Source organism: Cannabis sativa, chromosome 1, assembly GCF_029168945.1.
Source record: "Cannabis sativa cultivar Pink pepper isolate KNU-18-1 chromosome 1, ASM2916894v1, whole genome shotgun sequence".
Classification (NCBI taxonomy): domain Eukaryota; kingdom Viridiplantae; phylum Streptophyta; class Magnoliopsida; order Rosales; family Cannabaceae; genus Cannabis; species Cannabis sativa.
In genome coordinates, this window is record NC_083601.1 from 65,620,408 (window position 1) to 65,632,945 (window position 12,538).

A 12,538-nucleotide genomic window follows, 5' to 3' on the forward strand; every position below is an offset into this window, starting at 1 on the left:
CGGTAGACCGGTGGCCCAACCGGAATTCCAGTTCTGGGAATTTTCGAAGCCCATCCGGAATTCCGGATGCACAACCGGAATTCCGGTTCCTCGCAGAAATCACACAAAATTTCATACATTGCACAAATCCAATCCAAACAATACCAAAACTTCCAGACCTGCTATTTAGACCCTAAGGAACAATTCTCAAGCATAAAAACCAAGCTTCATGCAACCAAACCAAAACCACCATTAAAGCATCAAGCTTTGAGTTCTACACTCAAACTTGATCAAACCCCTCTAACATGCATTCAATTCAGCCCAAATCTATTTAATCATGCATATAAAAGCTTCTGAAAACTACTACAAACATCAGCAGCAAGTACACAACAGATTCAAGACATTTCTTTGAAAAATCATATTTTTGAGCTAAAAACTTCCAAGCTTGAAATCAAAGCAAAAATCATGCATTCACTAACTCTAAACTACTTAAAATAACAAGATTAATCCACTGAAAATAACAACAATTCACAGCAGCAAGAACATATCAAAAACCAAGCATGCATCAACATCTATTTAAACATTTTCTAAAAATTACCAAAGGAAAAGGTTTAGAAACTTTACCAAGGCTTGAAGAACACTTAGATTGAAGGAAAATAGCTTGAAAATCAGAAATCCCAGCACTAGAAACACTCTACCAGCCGAGAGAGAGAGAGAGAGAGAGAGAGAGAGAGAGAGAGAGAGAGAGAGAGAGAGAGAGAGAGAGAGAGAGAGAGAGAGAGAGAGAGAGAGAGAGAGAGAGAGGAAAAGAGAGCTTTGATTTTTCTTTCAAATTTTCTAACTTTGTAAATTTTGAATAAAAGGAAATAACATGCTCAAATAACACTTTTTATTCAGCCAACACATAATTAAATAAAACATATAATTCAATTAAATAAAGTCCACTAAAGGACAAAATATCATTGGGGCAAAAAGACCATTTTTCCCCTCCACACTAAAATAACATGAATAACACTAAAGGGGTATTTTTTGGAAATTCTAAATTCCCGGCCATTCCCGACATTCCCAATGTCTAATAAACCGTCACAAACTACTAACATACTAAGTTGTGATTTTACTGAACCAAACACCGAGTTCCAAAATACCGGGCACCAGAATGCAAAATTATGAAAAATTACTACATGATAGGGTGTTCATCCGATCCAATCCGCACTTTTTTGGTCAAACAACATCCAATCCGCACTAAGTGCAGATTTTATATTTTGGATCCAATCTGATCCGCATAAAAGTTTAAATCCAATCCAATCCAATCCGCAATAGTGCGGATTGGATCGGTTATTTTGGATCGGTTATTTTTTTAATAATAAATTATTTAATATTTCATAGAAAAAAAATTAAAAAAAGACTATTGTTTCTTAATCTCCAATAATAATCTATTTCTATCTCTATTTATATACAAATCAAACCAATATACATATATATATTTATATATCAATATATATGTACTTATCTTTAGATTTACACTAAAATATATATGTATCTCTTACTAAAATAATAAGCTAGTATACATATATTTAAATTTATGTGTATGTGTCTATGTGAATAAGAATTATTTTTCTTGTGTTTTTTATTATAAAATAAATAAAATGTACCAACTCAATATATTACTAAAAAAGATTAAGAAATTAGAAGTTTGTGTCTTGTTTTGATTAATATATATTATATATTATAATTTTTTAAAAATATATATAATTAAGTGCGGATTGGATTGGATCGGTTACTTTTTGAGGTCAAACAACATCCAATCCGCACAAGTGCGGATTTTGGATTTTTCAATCCAATCCAATCCGCACAAGTGCGGATATCCGCATTTTGCGGATTGGATTGGATTGGATCGTGCGGATTGGATTGGATCGGATACTTTCTGAACACCCCTACTACATGACATAAAAATGCATCTCTGAATTCAATAATAACAGTATAAATAATTATTTAAATAGCTATAAATAATTTCATAATTAAACATGATTATCTGCTAATTTCCAAATTAAACTAAGCGGTCTTTACACAAGCCCAGCAAGACAGTATAAATCATAACAAATATAATATGCTCATTCACATATGTCTGTATGGCACAGACCTAATCATTATCTCATCATGCCCATTTATGTCTACGTGGCGTAGACCTATGTGTTGCGCTCACACATCCAATTAAATCTACATGACGTAGACCCATGTGTTACTCTCACACGTCTAAATACATTAAGGCCTTAGAAGTGGTTCATCTCGGTTATGAGTACCGAGTCCAACCTGATTATGCCTTGAGCGCATAATCCCTAAATCTCATTTCAATTAACATGGTATGGCATTTATACACATATATCACTATGGTAATAACCCTAGGCTATTAGACCGTTCCTATTAGGATACCCCTAATCCCGGTTACTAAACATTCATGCATATCATTCTCAATATAAGCGCCACTCCCCATACTCTACGTGCTAATCACTGTCTTACCTGATGTCCCGCAATAATAGAGATTCCAAATCCCCGGGTGCTCCTAACCAGGTGCCAGTAATCCTAGTCACACACAATTCGGGATTTTCACAAATAGGGTTAACCCCTGATTTCACATTCATAAAATAAATTCATGGCATTTCAAATACAGATAATGACATAGAGCTTGAAAAGAGCTTTCCAACGGTATAAAAAAACGTGCCAAACGGAGTCCCGAATCAAAAGTTATGGCCAAAATAAAATTCAGCATTTCCCGATGAACTCCAACCGGAATTCCGGATGGAGCGGCCCTGAACCAACCGGAATTCCGGTTGTCTGGGCAGAGAACACGAAATTTCTCAATCTTTAAACCCCCAAAACTCACTCAAATCATCCCCAAACATTCCCAAACTTTCCAGAACATCAATATATGTCATAATAAACATATTCCACAACTTAAACACAACAATTGCACTAAAAATCAAAAAGTGCCATTAAAGCTCCAAGCATGAACTCAAGCTTGCTTTACACAACCAAAATCAGAGCTTACAATCAGATTTAAACTCAATGAAACCTTAAAAACGCCTCTGAATTTACCAAAAACAAAACCTACAATTCAACCCAAAATCATGCTTTAAACTAACAACTCTTCAAGCTCATAACTTGAGCTTCAAACCAACTTGATTCAAGTAATTTTTTTCCAGCAGCTCAATACCAAAAAGAACATAAATTTTCAACCTAGAAAAATCCCCTAAAATCTCAGCCACAATATACCAAGAGCAATATCCATTCTTTTACCAACACAACCATGCATAAAACACATAATTCATCAAACTTTCACAAGCATGCATTCAAGAGCATATTCAATCAAAAAAACATGCTTTCTCAATCTCAAATAACAGAAAGAAATTCAGAGAAAGAAACAACTTAGAAGCTTACCACAATCCCAAGCTTCTAACACCAAAAATGAACTCCAAAATCCAAGCCAAATTCCCAAAAATCCAATTGAAAAAGATTAACAAAATGAGAATTTGAAAGAGAGAGAGAGGGGTGTTCGGTTAGGGCTAGGAATCCAGAAAATGAATTTTCTATTTTACCAAAAATTCATTTTGTTGCAAAAGTGAGTCAAATGGTCAAAATGACCAAATTGCCCCTAGGGCTTAAATGAAGCATATGCATGAAACAAGGGTAACAATGTCATTTCATTCACATATAAACCCAACATAATTTTCAGATTATCACTACTAAATAAAAATGCCAAATATCTCAATCCAATTTACATTTCGGGCCCGAACCCAGTTCGGCCCGAAATACCCGGTTGTGACTATACCGCGCCAACCTGTCAGAACACACCTGAAAAGACAATACATGCATACTATATAATAATATAGTTCTATTAAGCACGTAATTAAATTAATTTCATCATTTTACCCTTCTCGGGTCATAATTACTAAAATGCCCCTGGCTCACCAACGGGGTCTTAACATATAATTAATCAAATAAATTCTCATATATTGAACTATATAATAATATAATTCCTCAATTATTCATAATTATCTAGTTAGGGTTTTACTAATCCATTTCTTAATTCCAGATATTACATGAATAGTACTGTAAGTACTTGCCGAATTTTCTAACACTAATTTACAACACTAGATGTGAATAGAGCTTTCGGAGAAAATAATTCTAGTTCATTTTGCTACAAACCAAAATCAAAATTAAAGAACTAAAGTAAAAAAAAAAAAAAAATAGACTAAAGGTAACTTAAGGTCAATTTAATCTCACCTAAAGAGTGTTTTTGCTTAAAAAAAAGTTGATAAGACACTTGTACTACAAACCAACATAAATAGCTTCATAAAATTAAACTTAAAAAAACCTTGTAGACTAGAATATCTAACCAAAAGGCTTCCCAACTAAGGCAATATTAAAAAAAGTTTAATTCTAAACTACTTGCTGTAAAAAGAAGGGCAAAAGTACAGATCATTCAGTCCTCTTATTCCCTCTTTAATTTGAAATGAATACATTAATTATCACCACAAGTTGTCATTCCATCTCAACATGAATAGAAAAGTGAAAACTCTTCCCCATTGATTGGTTCATTACCTTCCCCGATAAAGATGAGTAAACATACCACAAAATCAATTTTCGTAATCCAATGAGAAGAAAACGAGTTTTATATAATCTTGTAAATTGAGCAAACAATATCCACAAAATAAACTTGTCTAGAAGAATTCAACATCTAATTGTGATGTCATAAAAATAAAGGTGGGACATAAGAGTTTTAGCTTGAATCTGGCCCCCCCAACCAACCAATGAGATAACTGTACTTTTCAACTCGTCGACGATTGAGTGGTACGTAATTTTCTCTTGCGGACCAATCTGGGAAAGTGAATTACCAATTACCCAAATCATTCTTTTATGATAAACAACTCTGGCCCCATGTAACATGGATCCTATGTCCAACATGAGTACAATTCCCTTGGCCAGCTTTGAAACAACTCCACAGCTTTTGCTAAAGAAAGAACAAGTACACTGAAATATCTCAATTATGGAAGAAAACATACATAAGAGGTCCAGCACTTGTTGTCTTCTTAGCAAGGGTTGATATCCACATTGTCTTGAATGAGATCAGCATCAAATCATCAAATGCTGAAAACATTAAATACAATTAAAATTGAACAAGAAGTTAATTCTAATAAACAGATTGATTGATAGCAGAGAAAAATTGGAAAATGTTTAAAAGCCTTAAAGAGGAAGGGAACACAAAATAAAAGGGTTTATAGCACAGTTAACTTTAGAAGTAATCGATTAGATAAGCACAATGGCTTTCAGTTTTTTTTTTTTTTTTAGCAATCAAATTGAATTTAAATAATAACAATCAACTCCACAATTTAAATCTGTAACCAGCTTTGATATCTTGAATTTGTTACCAGTTCAACTTAATTTTTGAACTTATCATCATATCTTCTTTAAGAAAACAATAAACTGTCAAACTTTTACAATTTTGAGTTAATTGTCAATTAAACTAAATTTAAGGGCCTTAGGACAGGAAAAAAATAGTTACAATTTAGAGTTGTTAATTAAACTAAATTTAATGTCCTAAGGACAATAAGAAATAGTTGAATCATTTTGCCAAATGATAAAATTCACGAGGCCATGCAGCAAAAGAGGAAAATATACTAAAGGGAATAAGTGCAACAGAAGAAAATAAATATATAAAATCCGAATTCAAATATAAGAATGGTGATGGGCGAATGAGAAAGGCCACAAAAGATGTAACTAAGCTCTGTAATTGTGTTCTGCAAAACAATGTAAACCATCAACTAGTAAGACATTCCATAAATTAATATAAAATTTGACCAACTTACAGGAGGTGAAATGGTACCTGAATAGCTGAAACAGGAAATTGTTCAAATTAGTAAAAAAAAATGGTGACACGGCTAAAAAGATGAAAGTGTTAACTTAATACAACAGCTAATTATTCCAAACTTGACAAGAATGCGAATTTAAGCTCTTTGTGCCTTGTCTATTTTCCTTTGAATCTGATGGGTTTTGAAAGTTTTTGTTTTTCTATTTTCTTTTGATGTGGTGTATGGGTATGGATAAATTTATGCAACACTATTTTGTACAATACATTTTCACTGAACATGAAAAGATATGACTTCAGGAATTTTTTCTAAACAAAACAAAAAGAAGCCAAAACCAAAAAACAAGGAAAGACATGGCTTACAAATAATCAAACCTTTACCTACAGAATAACCATGTAATCCGAAACTCAAGCAATCATGTGGCTGTTGACAAGAAGCCTTTCTTTGCCAGTCTGAATCACTGGCCCCAAAAAAGATTGACTAGTGATCAGCTTGGTCGGACTTTGGACAAGGAATGCTGGCCTCTGATAAATGAGATATGGCTAAGCAGCAAGCAGTTCCAAGAGTGAACGCTCTCAGCATTAAGTTTCAGATTACCCTAATAAGCAGAAAAATGAAACATGTGGAATCACATTCCAACGGTAGAAAATGTACTAAGCCATGCTTCCGATACATGGGATTAAGAAAATATTGACATTCTTATGCTAACAAAAGCCCATACCATATGGTAGCAATATACTAATCACATTTAAGGAAGGAAAAGTATTGTTTTACGAGGTAGAAACAATTATAAGAAGAATAAAGAAAATTTGAGTAACGATATGTGCACACTATTTGTACCAAAACATTACACTTGAATTAATATTACTGGTTGAAGAAACTTGTCACATAAGCGAGTATAATGTTTTGGTGCAAAAAGTGCGTACACATATCATTATTCGTCTCAAATGAAGTAATAGGTAAAAAGGCATTAGATGACCCTTTTACCGTAGAGAACATAATAACGCAAAACCATATATCTGGTGTAAAACATGGAGCCATAAACTCTACCTTCAATGTGTCTAAAGTGTCAAAATCCTAGAGCTTTTTGAGCCAAAGTTTACTCGCGCATGAAGTTGAGTTTCTTTCTGATGTACTAAACAAATTGCTGGGTTAACTTCAGAAGTAGCTGGCATGAAAAGTGAATATTTTGAAACCAAAGAGGATAAAACAATTAGTTTATTTACTTTTCTAATAGATCAAATTACTCAAAACAAAACATACACTGCATAAAAATATGGAAGCTCCTTGTTAAATAGCATAATATAAGAATTAATCATCAGTTAGGGAAAGATTGGCTAACCAGGAGAGAAAATCTTCAATGAACACCAGAGACCCCAGTCTGAAAGATATAAAAATCTAAAAGATCACAACAGCCAGTAATAACCAGGGACCAAGAAAATAAATAAATATTGTCAACAACCTCAGCATATCATAAATTTCGCAATTCACAAAGAGTTTTGGTACCACAAAAAAAATGAGAAGAAAAAAAAAACTTCACATGTCATTCACATTACACAAAAGAAATATGAATACAAGATCGCTGTGTGTTCTTATAGCATATCTATGTACAACACAGAAACCAAGCTTTATGTTTTCTGTATTTCACAACAACTAAGGCATTTGCAGTAACCTTAAAGAAGAATAATGCGAGCTATTGCAGTAACTGGGGAACCAATGCAAATCATCAAATTTAACAACTTTGCAGTCCACTGATGCATCACTGTTTTCTTCTCAAACAGACGAATTTGAGGAAAAGACCATCAAAATCACCTCATATCTGCAGCTACATGAACAACTTGGTAGAGAAACTCTTGACCCAGGACACTGCTGAAAACACATTGCAAAATGATCAATGAACAGTAAAAGCTTATTCAGTATTTACAAATATAATATAGCAAACAGGTAATAACATTACCTTATATATCACTTGGCAGAAGAGACACGTTGAAGAGATGAAATCCAGCTACTTGAATGACCCACTTTATTACCACTTTCATGACCAGAATTTGCAGCTTCAGCAGGCAAAACAGATTTATGAACATGTCTTCTTGAGGTTCCAGCAAGTGCATGAGAAGAAGATGGCGTATACACATCACTGACAAGCTAAGGAAAAAAAAGACAGTTATAACGTTGACATTTTTGGAGTCAGATTTGAGCATACCAGGACAAGTAGGAAACATATATATAAAACATAATCTCGGGGAAAAAAAGCACTAGTAGATATTAGAATGTCATTTACTCTATTCTCAAAAAAAAAAAAAATCATTTACTCACATTCTTTTCGAGAGGATTATCATAACTCAAATTCTTTGTCGCTGGCTGTTTAAATTGCATGCGAATGCTAGGACCAGTAGCGTTGGTAGATCGAATGCGATCTGTGACCTCCGGTGAGTAAGAAACATTAGCAGCTCCAGCCACTAACATAATTTACAAAAGAAATTCGTTTCATTTAATAGAGGCAAGCTGGAAAATAGACATTAACAGACAAGAATGGGAAAAAAATGTTTCCCGCAATCTTTAACTAAAAATAAAAATAACAAAACCAAAAGGGAGCTCTACTTCACAAGCCAATACATCGATTTAGAAAAATAGAATAGGGAGACATAAATAAAAGCCCAAAGCCAAGTCTAACCTTGGTGACTACCTGTATCCATTTGCATTGAATGATTATTGCTGCCTCCATGAGCTGGCTGTAACAGCCATTCAACATTGTTATAAGCACACAACAAAGGTAACATCAACAAAATTTAGGAAAGATATTTCAGCAAACACACTCACAGACAATCGAGCTTGTGTTTTATTTTTTTGTGCCTGCTGGTATTTTATGATAGTCCAGTCAAATATGTAATCAAATTCATATCCTGCCATTGTCCAACAAGATCACCAATGAGTTCAAAATAAAGAGGAGCAACAAAAAATGATGGAAGGGAAGAGAAACATTTAAATTTTTAACATTCCAACCTTCACGAGCAAACAAATCACGGAATAGCCGCTTCAGGAATCCATAATCAGGTCTTTGATCAAATGTCAATGAGTGGCAATAATGGAAATATGATGCGAACTCCACAGGATGAGATTTACATAGAACCTTCTCAAAATAGCAGTTGGTTAGATTTACAATACAATGGAACTATCCAAAAACAAAATAGTAATTGACATGCACCTCAATGGGAGTTGATAACTTCTTTTCGCATATCTTGTCATATTTTTGCTTTTTTGTAGCAGCTTTTAAACCCTGCCATGGAAGGCTAAACAAACAAACAAAAAAATAGCAATTCCTTAATACAAAATTATGGCAACGATGATGTTAAAGATAATATTAACAAAAATAAACTTAAGATATAGAACAGAAAGAAAATATGAATGACCAAATTGATGGTGCCGTTGCATACTATCGAACAGAGCATTTAAAAATTCTACCTACAGATACACATATTAAAAGCGAGAATGAACAAGTAAAGAATAAACACATCCAACAAATTAAAGAAATAGCATATCTTATCTAAATGATGAAAACTAATGACATACCTTCCTCTCAAGAAATACAGAAGTACATATCCAAGTGACTCTAAATCATCCCTTCGACTTTGCTCTACAGGGAAAGCACCATTAAGTAAACTTAGTTTCATCAAGGTACAAAAGAATATAATAAATATAAACAACATAAAATTTTCTGCTTACCAATTCCAAGATGTGTATTGCAGCTTGCATATCTCGCAGTCCCTGTTAAGTTTTTGTTCTCCCTATAGAAGGCAATCGTCAGTGGAAAATAATAATAGGTAGTATAAGCTTTCTTTCTTTTCTTTGGGTCCCGATAGAAAGAGATATTATTTGGGAAACGTGTGAAAAGGAAAAGGAATGCACATATAAGAAATGAAAACCATTAAAAGTCAAACAAACCTGTAAGGAATGTGACGATTGGTTGTTGAATCCCTATATCTTTTTGCAAGTCCGAAATCAATTATGTAAACCTAAAGAATTATATTATTGACAAAAATGATCAAATATGAAAAGAAATTTCCACCCAGAAGAAGGTATTAAAAAGAGGAGGGAAACTAAATTATCACCTGATTTGCTTTCCGACCAAGACCCATGAGGAAGTTGTCTGGTTTTATGTCTCTATGCAAATATCCTTTTGAATGCACATACTCTATCCTCGTAATCTGGACCATAAAGAAATTAGGTAAGCAAATATAAACTTCAGCTTTCCCAATAATATGATTTGAAGCAGGGAGAGGGATGATGATCAGATTGACGGTGTAAATATGAGAAAGCTTCACAACCGACCGCAGACCAATGATACGCCAATTGCAGAGAAATTAAACTTACAGGATGTTATATACATTGAATAAATTGTGTAAAGATAATGCTTACCATCTGATCGGCCAACATTACGACTGTCTTTAATGAAAATTTCCTTCCACAATACACAAACAAATCCTCCAAACTAGGTCCCAGCAAATCAAGAACAAGCACATTTTCCTCCCCATCTACGCCAGACCATTTTATGCCCGGAATGCCACCTGGATTCGGTACGTAGAAAAAGAACACAAAGTATTAACCATCAATTATAAGTATATCAATACACCCAACAAGAAAAAAAAATTAACAGTCTCGTAAGAGCTCATACTTCCTCCTTGAAGAGTAATGTATAGCTTGGCCTCGTATATTAATTGGGGATGCTTTGTTTTGCTATTTTCCTGCAACCACAAAATAAATACTTTTAAAGTTAAGCAAATTGCTCCGGAGTCCAGAGTCCATTAACAAATAAATTTGCCAATTTGTTTTTAAATAAATAAAATAATAAAATAAAGATGAAAATGAAAATTTGCGGCTTAAAATTACAGAAACGAACTAATATAAATATATATAAATACTTTAATAAGTTTTTAGCAAAAAATAATACTTTAATAAGAATGAAATTCCCTATACATGAACATGCATATACATAGACAAAACACATCGCCACATATTAAACAAAACGCACATAAACAGTCCATTAAAATATCAAAAAAGAAACTGCGATGGCTAATTCAAAACTCACAATCTTGACAGCAACGATCTCGAATGTGTCGATATTCGTAGCTGCAACAAAAAAATCGAAACAATAACAAAAAGTTAAATTATCAGCTTCGAACACATATACATAGAAGTTCTATGATAGAACGAACAGGAGGCCGGATTCATCACTAACCAAGAAATATTTCACCAAACGAGCCGCTACCGATTTTCCGGCCGAGCTTGAATTTGCCGCCAACGATCCTGTCCATGACGACTAGTCGAATGGATCGGATCAATCAGATCATCGAAGTGCAGAGATGAGATCCAAACGAAGTGAATCCCGATTTTCCTTTTAGCTATGGAGCTGAGAAACCGAAAATGAGCTCTGATTGTGTTCGTCGCGTTTGTGTGGCTTTCGGGGGTTAGTGAGGCGAGGAGGATAAATAGAGGGGTAGTTTCGTAATTTAGTGTAGGAAGAGAACGCGTTGACTCTTTGACTAATCCGAATCGGGTTTTAAGGTCCGGGAAGGAGGGACCGGATTATTATTTTCTAATCACAGTCACAGAGCGTCAGAAGGGAATGTATTATTACAAGGATTATTACTGCGTAATCACAACTCGCCACGTCGACGACATAATGTTGGGGCGTTGAATTTACTATATTGCCCCTGATAGGTTATGAAATGATAATAGTGGGGCCCGGTTTGATCAGAACATTAATGGGCAGATGGGTCAGAGTAGAAACTAGAAAGAAAGGTCTGGCTAATAGGGCCACCACATGATTTGGACGTAGTCTACAAGGTTTACGTTACTTAACAAGGCCCATCTAGATGATCTATCATCAATTGTTGAAAAAAATTCCCCTAGCCTTATTATGTTTAGTAATGAAAATGAAGTTTGTAATCAAAATACTTACACGACCTAAAACGAAAAAAAAGGCATGTGATTAGAATTACTCATGAATTTATAATACATATATTTATAAATAGCTCATGAATTTTGTTGAACCTAGATAGCTTATCATCTAACTGAAGGACATATTTTATTAAACTATAAACTACTAAAGTCAGCAAGCAACATGAGACAAAACTGTCTCTAAAAATTTAAATAATAAAGTTATAACGTTCTCAAACAACACACTTAAAGAGCTATAGCTTTAGCTTGTATCATTGAATACTACACACCAACTCATTAACATATTGATAATGATCCTCAAAATATCTACAAAATAAAATAAGATAAAAATAAATTAATCACATATTAATATTAATTTGACTGATACAGATTAAGAAAATTAGTTCTATTGCACCTATGAATTTGAGCTAAGATAATTAGTTTTGATTACATTATAAGTTGTTGGTGTCCTGTGCTTTTATATATTACAATTTTCATATTTTCTATTATGAAACTTTTTTATTTGGTACCATTATGTTTTGTATACAGGCGTACAGCAATGACAATTGTAAGAGAAAATTATAGGGATTAAAAGTTTTTATTATAAATATGGTACATTTAAGTTTGATCAATTTATATGGTATTGTTTTTATTTTTAGGTCTTTTTATAGTATTTGATATGTCATATATATGTAAATGTAAATTAGTTTTTCAAATCTCATATTTAATGTTTTTATTTGTTTAGGTAGTTTTATTTG

At 33.4% G+C, this 12,538-nt stretch overlaps 1 protein-coding gene across 4 annotated transcripts; it reads right to left on the reverse strand.

The window, feature by feature from the left end:
- Positions 1-7,367: 7,367 nt before the first annotated feature.
- LOC115705215 (casein kinase 1-like protein 3) lies at positions 7,368-11,453 on the reverse strand. Of its 4 annotated transcripts, none has more exons than XM_030632483.2 (15): positions 11,080-11,453; positions 10,930-10,970; positions 10,516-10,585; positions 10,260-10,408; positions 9,953-10,048; positions 9,786-9,856; positions 9,567-9,628; positions 9,414-9,477; positions 9,049-9,133; positions 8,847-8,973; positions 8,664-8,746; positions 8,530-8,575; positions 8,160-8,302; positions 7,801-7,988; positions 7,368-7,709 (listed from the first exon to the last, which is right to left on the reverse strand). In XM_030632483.2, the coding sequence occupies exons 1-14, from the start codon at positions 11,153-11,155 to the stop codon at positions 7,809-7,811; spliced, it is 1,293 nt and encodes a 430-aa protein (XP_030488343.2). In that variant the 5' UTR covers positions 11,156-11,453; the 3' UTR covers positions 7,368-7,709; positions 7,801-7,808. The 4 variants fall into 4 exon arrangements, with proteins under 4 accessions (XP_030488343.2, XP_030488341.2, XP_060964657.1 ...); XM_030632481.2 differs by having other exon boundaries at positions 8,518-8,575; positions 11,080-11,443; XM_061108674.1 differs by having other exon boundaries at positions 7,368-7,712; positions 11,080-11,437.
- Positions 11,454-12,538: the final 1,085 nt, after the last annotated feature.